Source organism: Lissotriton vulgaris, chromosome 9 (assembly GCF_964263255.1).
Source record: "Lissotriton vulgaris chromosome 9, aLisVul1.2, whole genome shotgun sequence".
NCBI lineage: Eukaryota > Metazoa > Chordata > Amphibia > Caudata > Salamandridae > Lissotriton > Lissotriton vulgaris.
In genome coordinates this window covers 356,850,812-356,868,146 of record NC_141697.1, presented here as the reverse complement: position 1 = coordinate 356,868,146, position 17,335 = coordinate 356,850,812, and the positions used below count along the sequence as shown (strand labels likewise).

The window sequence follows — 17,335 nt, the reverse complement described above, 5'->3', positions numbered from 1 at the left end:
GATCAACCCAGATGTTATGGTTCAAGTCCCTCAAGTCCACACACATGCGCAACTTGCAGTTAAGTTTTTCTGTGCTATGGAACTGAGTAATTCTGATGCCTCTATTGGTTCAATAACCTTGGCCTCACACAACCTATCCAATTCTTCTTTAAGTTGTGTGCGCAGAACAAATGGTACATGTCTGACATTATGGACAACAGGAACACTCCCACCCTTTAATACTATGCAGTGTTCAAACTTATTCAGACATCCCAGCTTGTCGCTAAATAACTCAGGATACTTCACATGCCAGATTGCTTTTGCAATATCCTGGGTCAACCTGACTTGGCTAGGGTAATTGGGATCCAGAATTATACCCAAATTCCTTTGTTATCTCCAACCCAATAGAGCTCTGCCTAGTTCCACCAAAAACACTTTCCAATGTGTGCGTCTTCCCATGTACAATAAATGACACATAAATTACCCCAAAAACTGCAATTTTGTACCACAATACCCTTCAGGTTCAACATCTGGTGGTGACAACTCACACTTGCATGTGGTTTCCCATGTTCTCTTGTAAATTACTGTGTAAGAAGACCATGAATTTGCCCGTAATGATACATCAACTTTGATTCTTTGACAGTGCACACTTGGGTGGTTGATACCCCCCTGATATTCCATTCACGTTATTGCCACAAATGACCAAAACCTCAATGTTGTTATCTTGTTCACCTTCTGAATACTCTTTATTTTCATACTCCCTTATTAAATTTACCTATTGTTTACGAGCCTCATTACTACTCGACTTGCACATTCTGGAAAAATTACCCAGTTTTTTGCATTTGAAATAATTGACCTTAGCGGCAGGGTATCTATTGGTTTCAGCAGTGTGTCTGAAATGTCCACACCCGTAGCATACGCATCTGTTTTTGTTTGTTTGTGCTTTTACCATAAATGGTTTAACTCAATTAGGAGTCTTTACCTCATCTGCAACCTTTTTGACTTTGTGAACCACATTTACATTGATTGGATCTGCTCTCTCCCTCCCCTGTTTACTGCTAAGCTGCTTAACATAATGAGGGGTGTTTTCTACCCTCCTTTCAATGTTGATAGTCTTTTGAAAGGATGGATCCTTCAATTCAAGCAATCTTTCCTGAATCTTAACATTGTTAGTCCAGTTGATGAACTGATCTCTAGTCTAATTATCTCTTCATGCAAATCTCAAACTTTGCATGTGGCAGTTAAGGTTCTTAAAACCGCTACATACTGTTCTACACTTTCACCTACTAACTGTGCCCTTGAAAAAAACTCTTGCATCTCCACAACTATGCTAGTTTTTTTACCATAATTGTGCCCCAACTCCTTTAAGATACAACAGGACCCTCCGTATGCTGTCCCTAGGGACCAGGTCCAAAAAGGCCAGTTAGAGATGGTCCTGCTTCAAGACAATGTTTTACCAGCACATCGTCGTGAAGCAAAATACGTGGTCCACTGTACTAGCCCTGAGCCTGAATCCCACCTTGGTATCTGAGAGGGCGTGGTTGTCAGTAATCCATGAGTGGAGTCTTGGCAGTCATGTCGGCAAAAGATCTTTTGCCTATTGTCGATGAAGCTGTATAGCCCAATTCTGGAACCATGGTGGTGCTGCACCACAATGGTGGTATATTCTCCTCTATCATAATGACATTACCCAGCATGTTTAAATAACGGGACTCAGATTTCTGGTTGGGATAGGAACTAATCACCTGGAATGCCATCAGGGCAAAGAGCTTTTTCCCTGCTCATCTAATGAAGGGAATGTGCAGTTTCGGCAATCTTGAATTTCAGGGTGCTGCCTCATTGTAGAGAGTAGTACTGGATACTGCAGAGCATTCACTAAAGGGCGAAATGTCACTAGACCTCTTGCTAGGTAGAACAGAGAAGTGAGCAACCCATTCATCTGGTTGGACCACTGACTCTAAGTGATTGTTGATTGTACTATTTCTGATAGTTTCAAGTTTCCAAAATGAGTTTGAGTTTGCTTTGTCAATGGATTCTGTGAGGTCGTACCATTGGGCTATCTCCCAGGTACTCTTGCATTTTCCAGGTGTTGCCTTGTATTGTCTCCTTCCCGTGACAATGTCCCTGAACTCAACAGCATCGCATACAGCTGCCTTAGCGGCTCTGCACTCGCCTGAGAACCATTTTGGGCGGTCTCCAAAGATGGTTCTTCTTTTCCCCTCCCGCATGATGTAGGATTTCAGGAGGTCCTTGAGATCACAGTGAAGGCTAAAAAAATCTATCAGCCCTATATCAACCTTTTCGTATTGGCCAAATATCTCCACCAATCAAAGGTAAACTTTGGATAGGGTTGCAGTGTTCCCTTCGATTGAGGCCCATTTGACGTTTCTTCTATTTCTAGCTGTAACAATTGTGGAGGGACAAGTCCTTAAGTGAACATTTATTGGAAAGTGGACTGGCTTGGAATTGGCCATATAGTTCATCATGTTACTATCTATTCTGATTATGACCTCCATGTCAATCAAGCAGGGCCATAATCTGCTGTCTAAAAAAATGCAATCTATATGGCTTCTGCACAAACCTCTTTTGAAGGTTGAATGGCAGAAATCAGCTGGATTATTGCCATTCATTGACCTTAACCTGTGTGTTATCATTAAATCTGTTCTGCAACCTTTCATTATTTTTGATGTAAGGGTATGGTAACATGGGTTCCCACCCAAGGTTCATACACTGCTCTTGCCATGGCTGTGACCGCTTTCCCTATCTGGACTGCTGTATTGCAGTTCCTAGCAATTACCTTAGCCCAATCACCAGGCAATTTATCAAGCGAATTATATAGTTGGTCAACGGAGTCTTCATGAATACTATCCCCAGAAGATCCCTGCTGTCACATGAGATTCTTTTAGTTTTCTTAAACAGCTACATCTGTTATCCATATAAATACCCCTCCAAATGCCCTGCCTGCTGCTGTGGGTGTTACGAAAGGGGATGATGGACGGAGCGCTTGAGCAAATCAAACACTCACCCCCAGTCAACTGATCTGGGTTTAATCCATCATCAATCTTTAGCTCATTCCACCACCCCAGTTCAGACATGACCAAATGCAAATAAGTCTGACCCTGTGCCTCATGGGAACAGTCCAGCCCAACTGCCAAATCATGTCTTCCCTGGACCGAAAACAAGCATCCTGGTACCGGTTTCGGGTTCATAACCTTCATGGTCTGTGAGTACGACAGTGGTTGGGAAAAGTCACTGACACTGCTGTTTGGGGGAGATTGAGTTTCAGTCTAATTTGTGATTGTGATCCTATGTCTGATTTATACATATGCTTCAGAGCTATAGGCCCTTTGACAAGCTTATCATTTGCAAGGTAGAGCCCTATGTGATCGTACACATGATGTGTACCAGTGTATCCGAAGGTACTCAATATGTCCTCTCTAATGATGGATCTACATCCTCATACTTTCATAAACCAGTAGATGGTTTTATGAACAATTGAAACCTGTGATTCCCTTGTGCCTGGTGCAAATTAGGAGATGTTGACCATATATATATATACTAGCAGCCCGCCTCAGCTTTGCCTGGGGCAGAAAGGGGCTGGAGGCAGTACACCCGCTCCCGCCCCGACCCACTCCCGCACCGACTCCATCCCGCCCGACTCCCTCGCGCCCCCTTACCGCCCTGACTCACTCGCGAACCCCTCCCGCCCGAATCACTCGCGCCCCACTCCCGCCCCAACTCACTCGCGCTCCGACATTTTCATTTACTGCTGCCTCCTTCCTGCCTCCCCCTGCATCACACAGTCTCACTTTCCCTTTCCTTACCTGTGCTGCCACTCCTCACTGCACAGCCGCTCGTCACTGCACCGCCCTCCTCCTTCGTCATCACGCACGTCGCGTAGCGGCCAGCGCTAGGTCCCGGCCAGCGCTACTTTCAGGGGACTACTTTGTTTACAAACTTAATTTTTTTATTGTACTTATTTTTTTTAATTTACATAGCCTATGTCCAGCTACACACCCTGACATCTTCATAGATGTATCGGGTGTGTAGATTGGCGCTGTGGTTCCCGAGATTACCTGGCCAAAAGGTGCAAGTTCTCTCTTTATAATAGTAGTATAGATATAATGGTGCAAGATGTGGATCTCCAGTGCCCGGGGCATTGAATCTAAATTTACACTGGGGGTTCTATTGGAGGCAGGCACATACGGATTACTTGAACAAGCAGGCCTTTTATGTTGGTGTTTTGAAAGCTTGGCTTTTCCACCCCTGACCGGTGTTGGCAAAGAGTTGTTCTGTTCCATTGATGGTTGGTTCAAGCCCCTATCTATGTATTGCCTGGGCAGCAATTTTGTAGAAGGAGTTCCAGCCATCCACTGACTATCTGGCACCCCCTGATATAGTATTCCTACTGCTGAGGCCCAGGTTGAAGGGTGAAGGGCTATTACTCTTCTCAGCTTGACAAGTAAATCAAAGTCAAAACAGGGAGAGTGACATTATACATTGTATCATTTAGGGCTTTTGTTAACTTGCCAATTCAATCCTTTAGTGTCTGAATGTCCACTTTTAGTGAATTTAGATACAATTTTATGTTTTCTTTATCGGGATCAGGTGAATATTTGGAGAAAGCAAGGGGTTGCATAAGTTTGGGTACAGAGTCTACACGGGACCTCAAGATATCAAACCTAATTGTGCATTCTATGTCTGCTATGAAAACTGTAGTGGACTTCGCCTTTACCATTGGTTGTACTGGTGGTTGATTATGTGGACTGGGGGCTGTGTCTGCATGAGGCTGGACCTCAGCCCAAGTGCGGTTCCGGGCCCAGGTAACATCTGTTTAGTGAAAAAGGATTTAATATCACCATGTCATTGTTCTCCCTGGTTTTCTCAGATAAAAGACCCTCAACCTCTTCAGTTATCACCTTGATTTTGTCCATTGTGCAGTTTTCAGCTAAGTGTCTGAGCAGCTTCTTAACTTTCCCTAAGTCTGTGAATTTATCATTGGCCTTACGCTTGCCCATGTTATCAGGCTGTAGTTCTTAGGGGTTATTAGAATACCTGTAATGGCCTGATACTCCTTGGGGGATGTGAGAAAGGGGGATAAATGCCACAAAACAAAAAGGAACTAGCCTTCACCAGCCACTTAATCTGCATGAGTTGCTAGATTAAGCATGACAATGTTAATACATTGGTTGCAACCTGATTATGTTATTCAACAGAAAAAGCCACATTAAAAGTGCCCAATATTATCATACAATTGTTTGTAGAGATGATCATAACATCTGAGCTTTGATACCTCTCTTTTTGTCAATAAGCGGCCAATTGCTCAATTACTTGATCACACCCATAGGAACAAGAGTCAGCATTAGATATTCAAGGCGCCCATAAAGACTCACTGAGTCAAGCAATAATCAGATCTAAACTGCTCACGCAGTGGCCACTCTCAGGGAGTCCTGGACCCTGGTGCCAAATTGACATCCAAAGAAGCAATACGTCATAATAAGGAGACAGATGGAGTCTGCCTATGGTTTCAATCCCATCAGGGTCTTATCTTGATTTAAAGCAGGGGATGGTCTATGCCCACTGAATGCCCCCAATCAACACAGAGGAGTTAACAAAATAGCAGAACCAGGTCAGTGCCATTAAAATCACACCGAAATGGCATCAAAGTTCTCATATCCTGTCTGACCTCGCTGGACACCCAAGTGTGGTGGTGCTTTTCTTTTAAACCTGACATTGCCTGTGCAATTGAACGCAAGAATGGGCGGGCCATGGGATGATTTTTAGTGCAAAGTTAAGCTGTCCCACCATTTTTTATAGCTGGTGCAAAGTGACCTTTTCCCTCAATCACTCCTGTAATGCTAAAGTGAAGGCCACCACTTACCCTTGTGGCAGTCGTGATACCCAGTTCACTGAATCCAATTCTAGGCCCAAAAATTCATTGTTTGTGGCCGACCCTACTGTCTTAACCTCAAATTGGCACATGAGTGCGCAAAAAGCTTTTAGAGCTCTGCCACACTCCTGTGAGCCTGGTGCACCTAAATGAATAAAATTGTCCAAGTGATGCAGCACCAATCAATGCCCAGTCACCTGCCTGAAAACCCATTGAAGGAAAAAAGCTGAATTTCTCATAGTAGGAGCAAGAGACGGAGCACCCCATTGGCATGCCCTTGTCCATGTAATTACTCCCCTCTAATTGAAAGGCTAACAAATGGAAATCCCATGGGTGCACCAGCAGTAGGTGGAACGCTGATTTTATGTCAGTCTTTGCTAGAAGCTAGAAATGTGCCTGGTCCCAGCCCCTGCAGCATTTCTATCACCTGATCCAAAGATGCGTGTTTCATGGTTCACAGGGCCCCATAAATAGCATCATTCAGTGGTTTGTCCCTGAGTGGGGACAAGTAATGGATTAAATGGAACTCTCACAATTCTTTTTTGGGTACAATCTCCAACAGTGAACAAACAAAACCTTCCATGTTAGAGTATCAAATGGGCCAGCTACCTTCTCCAATCCAGCGCCTTCTTGACTTCGGCTACCGCTACTGCCCTGTTGTACCTTACTGATTGCTAATTGCGGAAGAAAGAGACCCCTTTGTAGCCAGGTTCAAGAATCCTAATGTCATCCCTGAAGCCTTCCAAAAGAATCTGTACTGTGTTTGGGCAACTATATCTATTCAACCATGGTATCAATGTGGTTGTCCTTAGCTGGGAGTTAGCCTTGTGAGGAGTAAATACTCAATCTTGCTTTTTACCTTGATTTTTTAAAGCATTTGGATTCAGGGTGTGAGGAGAGGCCACAGAAGGAACAGGTGTGCTTGAATCTCATGAGCCCATGGGCCTGGTGCAGGTTTGCCTAATGAACTCCCAGCATGCCCCCTACTTCCCTAGCCCACCCATATTAGCCAGTGGTCCTGCTCAAAAGGACTGTCCTTGTTCATTCTTTTGACTTACAGTCTTCATGTGACACAACAATATGATGACGTCAATCTGATCCCAGGTACAGCCAGGGTCAGTTGCTTTTGCCCTCCTGAACTCCTTGTCATATTCTTCCCACCCCACTACCCCTTACTCATCAAGGGAACAGGTGATCCTATTCAGATAGCACGCCATCAGTGTGCCTAAGCCAGGGAAACGCTCCACCATGATTGCATGACAATTGGAGAACCCTTTTATCCAATTCACCAGCGTTTCCTCAATCTTATTCGTTGGAGACCATTTACCCCAATCTCTGGGCTGGGCCCACTCCCTAAGCTTTATTGCTTCTTCCTCCTCAACTTTATCAATTAATAAAGAAAACATATTCACATATTCCCCTTTCCAGATTTTTTCTTTTGCTTCTTGTGAATTGTATCTACCAAGATGGTCTCTGGAGGACCGTAAGTCTCCCAAGCCTAAACTTGGTAACACTTGCAACATACCTGCTTCTTTCGCATCCCAGTTCTTGGCGTATTCTACCTCCTTTGTTTCACTCCCTTTTTGCAGTTCAGGTCCACCCTTGTCTTTCATTGGACTGCTTTGCTCTGCACCACGGGTTGCCAGACTGCCTGTAGCTGCAGGACCTGCAGCTACTCTCTGTGTCCCCAACTGATTTGACCCTTCCACCTGTGCCATCAGTTACTTGGCCCTCTCTAAGGCACCCCCCTCGTCTAATAGGGCCCCACTGCCCGCTGAAGGGGTCCATGTCCATGCCTTAGCTAATCATGGAAGCACAGCTTCTAAACTGGTCACCAAGTCTGGGTGCCCAAGCCCAACACTTACATGCGGCCTCACCGGGAACCGAAACTGGTTGGGTTGGGACCCCTTCTGAGCAGACTCCTCCCACAGGCACTGCCACAACCAGTTGACTGGGGCCCCGTACCTCCTGGTGTACCCCTGCTGGAGTTGCCCCATTCACCCCTTCAGATGGGAGTCCTCTCTTGCTGGGGCGGAAGGCCCTGCCATCTCAATGCCTGGTGACCTAGGGGGCAAGGGCCCCCCACCCCCGCTTGGGTTTAGACTTTTTGGGTGCCGGAGGAAAAGCAGCTCTGGGAGTTACCCCTCTCACCTAGGCCTTTCCTCTGCTCCATCCTGTCCCTCAATTTGGTTCCTCAAGTCCGTCGATGACAGCCCCATATCCTCCATCCTACGCATCATCGCTTCCATCTATTCCTCCATCCGTGAGCGTTTTTCACCCCTCTTCACTTTAGGCACCATGACCACTACAAGTTTACCGCACACTAAAAACACAGTCAATAAAATGACCCTGTACCTGTGTACCTCACCTCTCAAACTGACTAAACCCCAAAACCAACTGGATACAACTGTCCCTCACAATTGGCCAGCCTAAAAGTGTAAAAAATGTGGCCCCAGCAAAACAACAGATGTTTGCCTCTCAGGCCAGAATATTGCCCCTCACCTGCCAGCACTCACTAGACGAAAGCTTTGGTGGCCCCTTAGCTGCTCACAACCTCAGCAACAGGCAATTCAGTAAATATCATAAGCAGCCGGAGGCACCACAGTAGTATCAATCATGCGGGGCAGGTGAGTATGCACTCGACACCGCATGGCTCCTGGCTGCTGTGCCAATCAGAAGAAAAATAAACTGCTGAATTCTCGATTTTCTCACCCCATCCACAGACCTTCAGGGAAGATAAAACACAAAATTAGGAAAGAGAGCGGGCAGAGCCACCACCGCAAAACAATCATGCAGGGCGGGTGAGTGTGCACACAAACTTGTGTGGCTCCTTCGCTGCTGCAATCTAATTAACCCCCAACAACAAACAGCTGATCCTCATTTCCTCTGGGACGAGGGGAAGCTGAATTCCCCAAATTATTTTTAAATTGAAAACTTTGGTGCATGGATGGAGTAGCTTGCAGGCAGGGCTGAGAAGCGGCGAGGAAAGAGGCCATCTCGCTGCTCCGTGGCCTCTTTTAAAGAGTTGCTCTCATGACCCGCTGCAGCCAGCAAGATCCAGCTTTGCCCCACCCCAGTGCCCCGGAAGCACTTGAAATGCTTCTGGGGCAGGTCCCTTGCCTACCAATCACGGGAGGGGTAAGTAGCTGGTGCCGGCCATGTCACCTGTGCCTTTACCCGCCTGCCCCTCAATGGCAGGTATCAGGGACCCACTAAACAGAACGGATAGAGGCGCACTCAGGTCATACAAGTTTTCTAAATATAGTTGTTCTCAATTTTTACATAAAGGGTGCTACACTACTATCATGTGTTGGCTACACATTCAGTGAAAACTCAATGGCTACAGGATACACCCTGCATGTAGTGTGCACTGTTTCTGCTGAACAATTTGTTATCAATCTTAATATCTTCATATACACTTAAACACAAAAGATTTACACACCATAACTCATAGATTCAAACAATAATTTTTATCTTAGGTAATCTCAACAAGTCATGAATCACAAAATAAATGTTTGTGTACTTCATTGTATAGATATACATATATACACTCATTACTATTGTCCTCTAGGGACAGTAAATCATTAATTTCAGAATTCAAATACAATTGGATCCAGCACATATCTAACTACATAAATTTTAAAACATATGGTTTGGAAATCGCAAATGGCGTGGTTACAAACAATCCAGAGCCCGATGCATTTTGGGGCTTCCACGTCCCTTCGTCAGGGGAAAAATCCTGTATCAGAAATACAAATTTTGCATACAATATATTTGCTTCTAAACATCACAGAGGTTTACAACTGGGAAAGGTCCTGTGTTCAACAATGATAAAGAACGTGGTATTCATAGATAAAAGGTGGACAGAATGCGAATAGTAAGATTTGGGTGTTTAAGAGTTGGTGCCTCTTTGAGTGCAAATAGAAAATAGGGTGAAAAATAAAAAATCAAATATGTAATTATGCATACCCCAAGAATAACCAATTACTTACACATGCTTGCACATGACTTAATATCAATGTGATACCAAACCGTGAGGAAGAATCACTCACTATTACAGAGATTGGCGTGTGCATACAATTTACCTCAACTGTGTGGTCCAATGCACAATTCTTTGCATAATATGCTGAGACAGGAACCAGCCCTGATAAAAATTAGAACCTAATGTAAACAAGAAATAATAAATAGCGTGCATGTTCTCAACTTCAGTGCCTCATATAACGTACTGCTTGTATACTCACATTGAAAAAACCCTGTTACAGTAGCATGTTCACCTTCAACCTTACATGAATCCCTTATTAAGCTCATAACATGCACAAGAAAACTGCATGGGAGCAACTGTACCATCTTATACGTCACAGCTGTGAAACATACTACATAGCTGATACTCTACTTCTACGCTGGATTCGCTGCTGTTCTTGGATAAACAAAACATTATAGATCCCAATGCGAAAAACCAAGTATTAAAAAACTGTACTAAACTCACCGCTAATATTGTCTATGGTCAAAGATCCAACCACTGCCTTCCGCTTAAATATTCCGGTTCTGGTTTCTCGTAAGGTCAATCTGCAAGTGTCACATAAATATAATGTAGTACCCTAACTCACCACCACTACGTAAGGAAATCAATGTTTAACCTTACTTTGGACTCACCTCCCTTCTAAGTACTCGACCGTTTATCCGCCCGTGACTTACATTTCGACAGTGCTTTAACAATATGCTTGTGCAGAAGAATATCTACATACAAACACGTGAAAGTATTTATAACCTGCATGGAAGTCCCATGTAAATTACCCTGGAGTAAACTGTGTTCCTTGAGCGTCCCATACTCCATACCTTAAAGTTTGATCCTATCGGTTTCCGTTAAACGGATAGTGAAGGACTGCCTAAAAGCAACTGTTCTCCATAGTGTACACAATGCAAATGTCGTGTTCATCTCCCGCTGAAGGATACCATTATACACCTGTTCTAGATACCAGAAGTATAACAACGGAGATTCTGCATAGTTGCATACTGGGAATTGTAGGACATGCTGCCATTGCCGGTAATACCAGGTAACTGCATACAACCCGATCAGATTAAACTTAATTAACCACCACAGTCTCACTCTTTAACTCACGACAAATCGTTTCTAAGGCCAAACAACAATGAATATTGAAAAATGAGGGTACTAACCCTGAACGTATCTATTAAACATACTCCAGTGCTTACAGTTATGCCTGGGAATATTAACTTTATTGAGACCCATGGATACGTACAAGCTGATCAAGTATCCCTGAGTTGTCTACCATAGAGTATGCTATTTGTCACATGGCGAATCATATCTAGCACCAAAAAGACTGTGGATCTTTGAGAGTGGGGGCCGGGACAACCACCATAGATGCAGCGTGCCCGAGTTCCCAGTTGGTGCCTTTTGCATGTGCCTCTGGTTTAAATACAGTCAGGGGTTTATCTTGATTTACAGCAGGGGATGGTCCATGCCCACTGAATGACCCCAATCAACACGGAGGAGTTAACAAAAAAGCTGTAACTGGTCAGATGTAGGAGAGACAATCTGGCTTCACAGGGCCAAAGTAGCCCTTGCCTCTGAGGCCAAGAGGGGGGCCCAGCCTATCCTACTCTTGGCTCCGATGGGTGCTGACACGCCTGCCCTTGGCCCATGCTCCGCCCAGGTACAGCTCACATGCATCCCACACTGCGGGCTTGCAGAGTGCTTTTATCAAGCCCCACCCCCTCAGAAAGTGGCAGTTACAGAGGGTGCTGGCACAATGAAAGTTGGGAGATGAAGTCCATTGAATTTGCATGTGTCCAGAGGGCTCAGGCACCCCAAGACTGCTGTGCCAAAATGTATTTACACTTTTAAAAGTTTAAATAAATTAATTAATTTTTTTTATGGGGTTATACTTTAGGGGCTGTTTTTTAAGTCCCTACCTCCATTATTTTCAATGGGAGCATGTTGCAGTACCTGTGGGTGGCCAGGTGTAGTGCTGGATGTTCTCCAGCTCTAACCTGGAGTACATGTACAGCTATTTTAGGTCATTCTTAGCTGTAGTAACAATAGAGGTGCAGTTTGTGATTAGAAATCGGCTTACACGTTTGTGGGTGGATGCATGTCCTCCCTAACCCCTGCTTATCCTCCATTAACCCCTTCCTTACTCCTCCTAAATGTGCTCCCATTTAGTGATAAGTGTTACCAATTTATCAACCCCTCCCCTTGTCCCTCCTGCTACTAGTACCAAAATGTATACCTACATGAGCAGAGATCTATACAATTAGCTTTGACATCTCCCACATAAGAGATAAAATAGGGAGAGGTGTAGATCTCTGCATGTAAGTCAGTGAATAACATTGTGTAGTACATTGGTGGAACTATTGTAGTACTACTAAACATACTATATAATACAGTTTGTGATTAAGCCCCATTGTATTTAAAGAAACAGTTGATGAATGGTAATGATTTCCTTGGTGACTTTAAACTTGTCATCCATTCACAATGGACTGTAACTAAAGATGATAGGAACAATTGCTAAGCAAAACTTTCCTCATTGTTAACATGTTTTCAATATTGAAAAAGTATATTTATAATTTAACCTCTCCACCCTTCATTTGAGGAACAGATGAGTTATTCATCAAGTCAAATTCATTTTCTAGAGTGCCTCAGATCAGATTTGGGTCAGGAGTCATCAACTCCCAGATTGTTTTGTGCGTAGGCCACCTCAGAACATTTGAAGGTTGTCATTATGAAGCTGGGGATTTAAAATATCCAAAAACAAGTTGTTTTAAATTAACTGAACATTATCAGTGTCTTAATATGGTAAAAGCACTTGTTCTTGGGGCCAGATATACAAAGGATTTTGAGGTTGCAAATGAATTGGGTCGTTTGCAACTTCAGAAAGCTTATTTAAATGTGCAAAGGCAAAATGTGATTTGCTAACTTGTTACCGAAATGCAATTTGCATAGGCGATTCACTATTTGGAAAGGACGTGTTTAGGGCATCCCTACCAAATACCAATTTCCAGTAGTATGTATTAATGTTTTCTGACCAAATTGTGGTAGTTAAACAATAATACTCTACCACCAATTGAAAGGCTGTGGTAACCCATTTTCAAATGGGAAAGGGGCCCCCTACAAGTGTAAACAGAACAATGTGTTTGCTGTGGCACTCACAATTTCTGCTGGCATTTGGGGGCAGGGGGTAGAAGTAAATAAAACTCTGACACTGAAACTAAGTGATGTCCCACAGTATAAAAGACATTTATCAGTTTTGAGTGATAAAACCTCCTCAGCTCCCTGCAATAAATCATCCCCTTTGTAGCAAGCAATGACATTTAAAGTGTATTCTTTTTTATTTTTATTTTTCTGCAGCCATATTTCTGATATTGGTTATTCCATATTTGTATTCACTGCAATTGTTTCATATGGCCATAAAAAACACTTTCCACTTAACTTCGAAAAAGTGTTGACGTATATTGGGAAACTTGTTACTAGATTCTTCTTTTAGTAATGACAAATAGTTATACAGGCGAAGGATAAAATAATATTGCTCCTCGAATGCATCTATGAGATTATAGTTTTAAAACATTGCATAATAAATGAAATATTTCTGAAAAACTCTTGTTATGTATCCCTAATATTGATAAATATTATTATTTTACAGGTGTCCCCCATATAAGCATGAGACCTTCCTTGTATCTCTGTGGGATAATCACCCTACTTATTGGTGGGATTCACTGTGATCATCACCAGGATCATGTTAGTGAAGCCAATCACACAACTGTGGATTCTCATGGGAAAGAACACCACCATGTGGAGCATCATGGCCATGGACACCATGGCCAAGAACATCATGATGATAAGCATAATGAGAAGAAACATCATGGAAAGGGGTATACTGATGGGGATCATCATGGGAAGAAACTAAATGAACACACGCTCTCCGGAGTAAAACACCATGAGCATGAGCAGCCTGAAGATGTAAACATATGTCAGAAAATTACATCTGCCACGACTGGTTTTGCATTTAATTTTTATAAACACCTTACTTCCAATGGAAAATCTGGCAATGTGTTTGTGTCTCCGATGAGCATCTCCACTGCTCTCAGCATGCTATCTCTTGGTGCCAGGTTTAAAACTCACAAGGAGATTATTGAAAGTATGGGGTTTAACCTTCGTGAACTCTCAGAGCAGGATGTACATGCTGGCTTCCACCACCTCATGCAGAGTTTGAACAAGTCCGACAATGAGCTGCACCTGAGCACAGGCAATGCCCTCTTCATACAAGAGGGTCTACCAATAGTGCCTCAGTTTTTACAAGGTGTCAAAAGTCAATATGATTCAGAAGTCGTGCCTTCCAATTTCAATAAGGGAGAGGAGGCAAAGAAGCAAATTAATGATTATGTTCTGGAGAAAACGCATGGAAAAATTGTTGAATTGCTTCCAAATATTGATCAAGGAACTGTTCTGGTTCTCGTCAATTATATTTTCTTTAAAGGTAAGATATTTTATTGCAGAAATTGTATATTCACATTGTAAACTTTAATGTGAAAAAAAAAAAATATATATATATATATATAACCTACTGGCAGTCGCCAGTAGGTAGTTATAGTACCTATAGGACCTATTATCCATAGGAAATCTGCAACATTCTATTCCCGATTGAACCTTTGCAAAATTTTCCAAACTGTTGGTCAGCTCTAGTCCGCTCCTATCCTGAAAGTTTCACAGTGATTTGTCAAGTGGGGGGCCGAGAAAAAAGAGGGGTCCCAAAACTTGTTTTACCCATGCAATTTCCCATAGGACTATTAGCCACAGCTACAGCTTGAACTGCTGAACGGGATGACACCAAATTTGGCAAAGAGGTAGCCCTCAGTTCAGACTTTTGCCTTTAGTTTAAATGGTGTCAATCTGTTCAGTAGTTCCTGAGAAAATTACAGTTAAAATCATTTATATATCTATGGGCGCGGTGGATCTGCAGAGTCTGCGCGCATTGTCATAGTACCATAAGCGCACCCTTCCAATCATGCTCTGAATGCTAGTTGGCTGTCAAGTGGTTGTCAACATTCGAAACCGGGAACTGTTGGCAGTCATTTTGTGCCTCGGTAGAAGCGAGGCTGAGGAAGTCAGTGGAATATGTGTGTAAAACGTAGAAAGGGGGCAGGGTAGAAGTAATTTTACCCTCTAGACCTTCTTCAGGGGTCCCAGAAGGATCCCCAGGACCCACAATTTCTTTTTTTTTTTAAAAGACCCGGCAGGTGCATGTAGGGTGCGCGGACTCTGCCGTAAAATAAATAAAATAAAACTGACCTTTTTTTGTAATTAGCCCCCGGGGGCTAAATACCGGGGGAGAAATTATTAAATCTAATGGGATCGTCACACCCGGGGCTAAAAAAAAGAAATGGTGGGGGGAGGGGTTCAAGTTCCCCAAAGCCACGGGGACCACCACCCCCGGGGCTTTATGTGTTGTGGGAGGGGGACTACATGGCCCACCTCCTGGAGCACTCGAGCACCCCGTCATCCCCCGAGGCTAAAAAAAAAATGGTTGGGGGCTGCAAGGTCTCCAAAGCCCTGGGGACCACCACTCCCTGGGGCTTTATGTACTGTGGGAAGGCCGGCTCCTGATTCCTTTTTCACATGGGGAGCTGCATGTTAGTAGCTCCCCATGTGGAAAAGCAATTCCGGCTACCAAGCGCATAGAAGTTGTGCAGCAAAGGCACTGGAGTTGTGCACCCTACAGATTATGAGTCATGCATCCAGTGCGTGCACACCAGGGCGCCGCACTGAGCGACGCGCTGGGGGCACGACTTTTAATTTTACCGTAAAAAATAACCCCTATCAGTAATTTCCAAGATCCCCGGGGACCCCATCCCCTGGGGCTTATATAAAATGTTGGGGACCGTGGGGGGAAACAAAATGCCCCCACGGTCCCACCAGCTCCGAACATCCTTCGGGAGTCGGCATTGCTTTTCCACATGGGGAGATGCTAACTTGCATATGGAAATGCAATCTGGTTTGGATTTTGAAAGTGAGAACAGATTTCACTGCTGTGTCTTTCCAAATCCAAACCTAGGTGCTCATTAGGATAGCGGACGGACCTGCGGCCGTCCCCCAGAGTAGGAGGGAACGTCCGCAGGGGCCACGGCGGTCCCTCCGTGCAGATTAGGATGTGACCGCCACCCTGGCGGGACCATCTCACAGGGAAAGCCAGGATGGGTTCCCCAGCGGTATACAGCGCCGGGACGCCCCTTTGCTGGGGCAGCTGTGCGCTTTACAAGTATACAACATTTAACATTTATGGGTGCGGTGGATCTGCAGAGTCTGCGTGCATTGTCATAGTACCATAAGTGCACCCTTCCAATCATGCGCTGAATGCTAGTTGGCTGTCAAGTGGTTGTCAACATTCGAAACCGGTAACTGTTGGCAGTCATTTTGTGCCTCGGTAGAAGCAAGGCTGAGGAAGTCAGTGGAATATGTGTGTAAAACATAGAAAGGGGGCAGGGTAGAAGTAATTTTACCCTCTAGACCTTCTTAGGGGGTCCCAGAAGGACCCCCAGGACCCACAATTTCTTTTTTTTTAAAAAAGACCCGGCAGGTGCATGTAGAGTGCGCGGACTCTGCCGTAAAATAAATAAAATAAAACTGACCTTTTTTTGTAATTAGCTCCCGGGGGCTAAATACCGGGGGGGAAATTATTAAATCTAATGGGATCGTCACACCCGGGGCTAAAAAAAATAAAAAATGGTGGGGAGAGGGGTTCAAGTTCCCCAAAGCCACGGGGACCACCACCCCCGGGGCTTTATGTGTTGTGAGAGGGGGACTACGTGGCCCACCTCCTGGAGCACTCGAGCACCCCGTCATCCCCCGGGGCTACAAAAAAAATGGTTGGGGGCTGCAAGGTCTCCAAAGCCCTGGGGACCACCACTCCCTTGGGCTTTATGTACTGAGGGAAGGCCGGCTCCTGATTCCTTTTTCACATGGGGAGCTGCATGTTAGTAGCTCCCCATGTGGAAAAGCAATTCCGGCTACCAAGCGCGTAGAAGTTGTGCAGCAAAGGCACTGGAGTTGCGCACCCTACAGATTATGAGTCATGCATCCAGTGCGTGCACACCAAGGCGCCGCACTGAGCGACGCGCTGGGGGCGCGACTTTTAATTTTACCGTAAAAAATAACCCCTATCAGTAATTTCCAAGATCCCTGGGGACCCCATCCCCTAGGGCTTATATAAAATGTTGGGGACCGTGGGGGGAAACAAAATGCCCCCACGGTCTCACCAGCTCCGAACATCCTTCGGGAGTCGGCATTGCTTTTCCACATGGGGAGATGCTAACTTGCATATGGAAATGCAATCTGCTTTGGATTTTGAAAGTGAGAACAGATTTCACTACTGTGTCTTTCCAAATCCAAACCTAGGTGCTCATTAGGATAGCGGACGGACCTGCGGCTGTCCCCCAGAGTAGGAGGGACCGTCC

General features: G+C 44.5%; 1 protein-coding gene across 2 annotated transcripts in view; it reads left to right on the top strand.

The window, feature by feature from the left end:
• LOC147690128 (alpha-1-antitrypsin-like protein CM55-SI) overlaps positions 1–17,335 on the top strand; it is a 69,371-nt gene that overhangs the window by 17,726 nt on the left and 34,310 nt on the right. For both annotated transcript variants that reach the window (XM_086937728.1, XM_086937729.1), the window contains exon 2: positions 13,528–14,361. In XM_086937728.1, coding sequence (XP_086793854.1) covers positions 13,545–14,361 — 817 coding nt within the window. In that variant the 5' untranslated portion in view covers positions 13,528–13,544. The remainder of the gene's footprint in view (positions 1–13,527; positions 14,362–17,335) is intronic.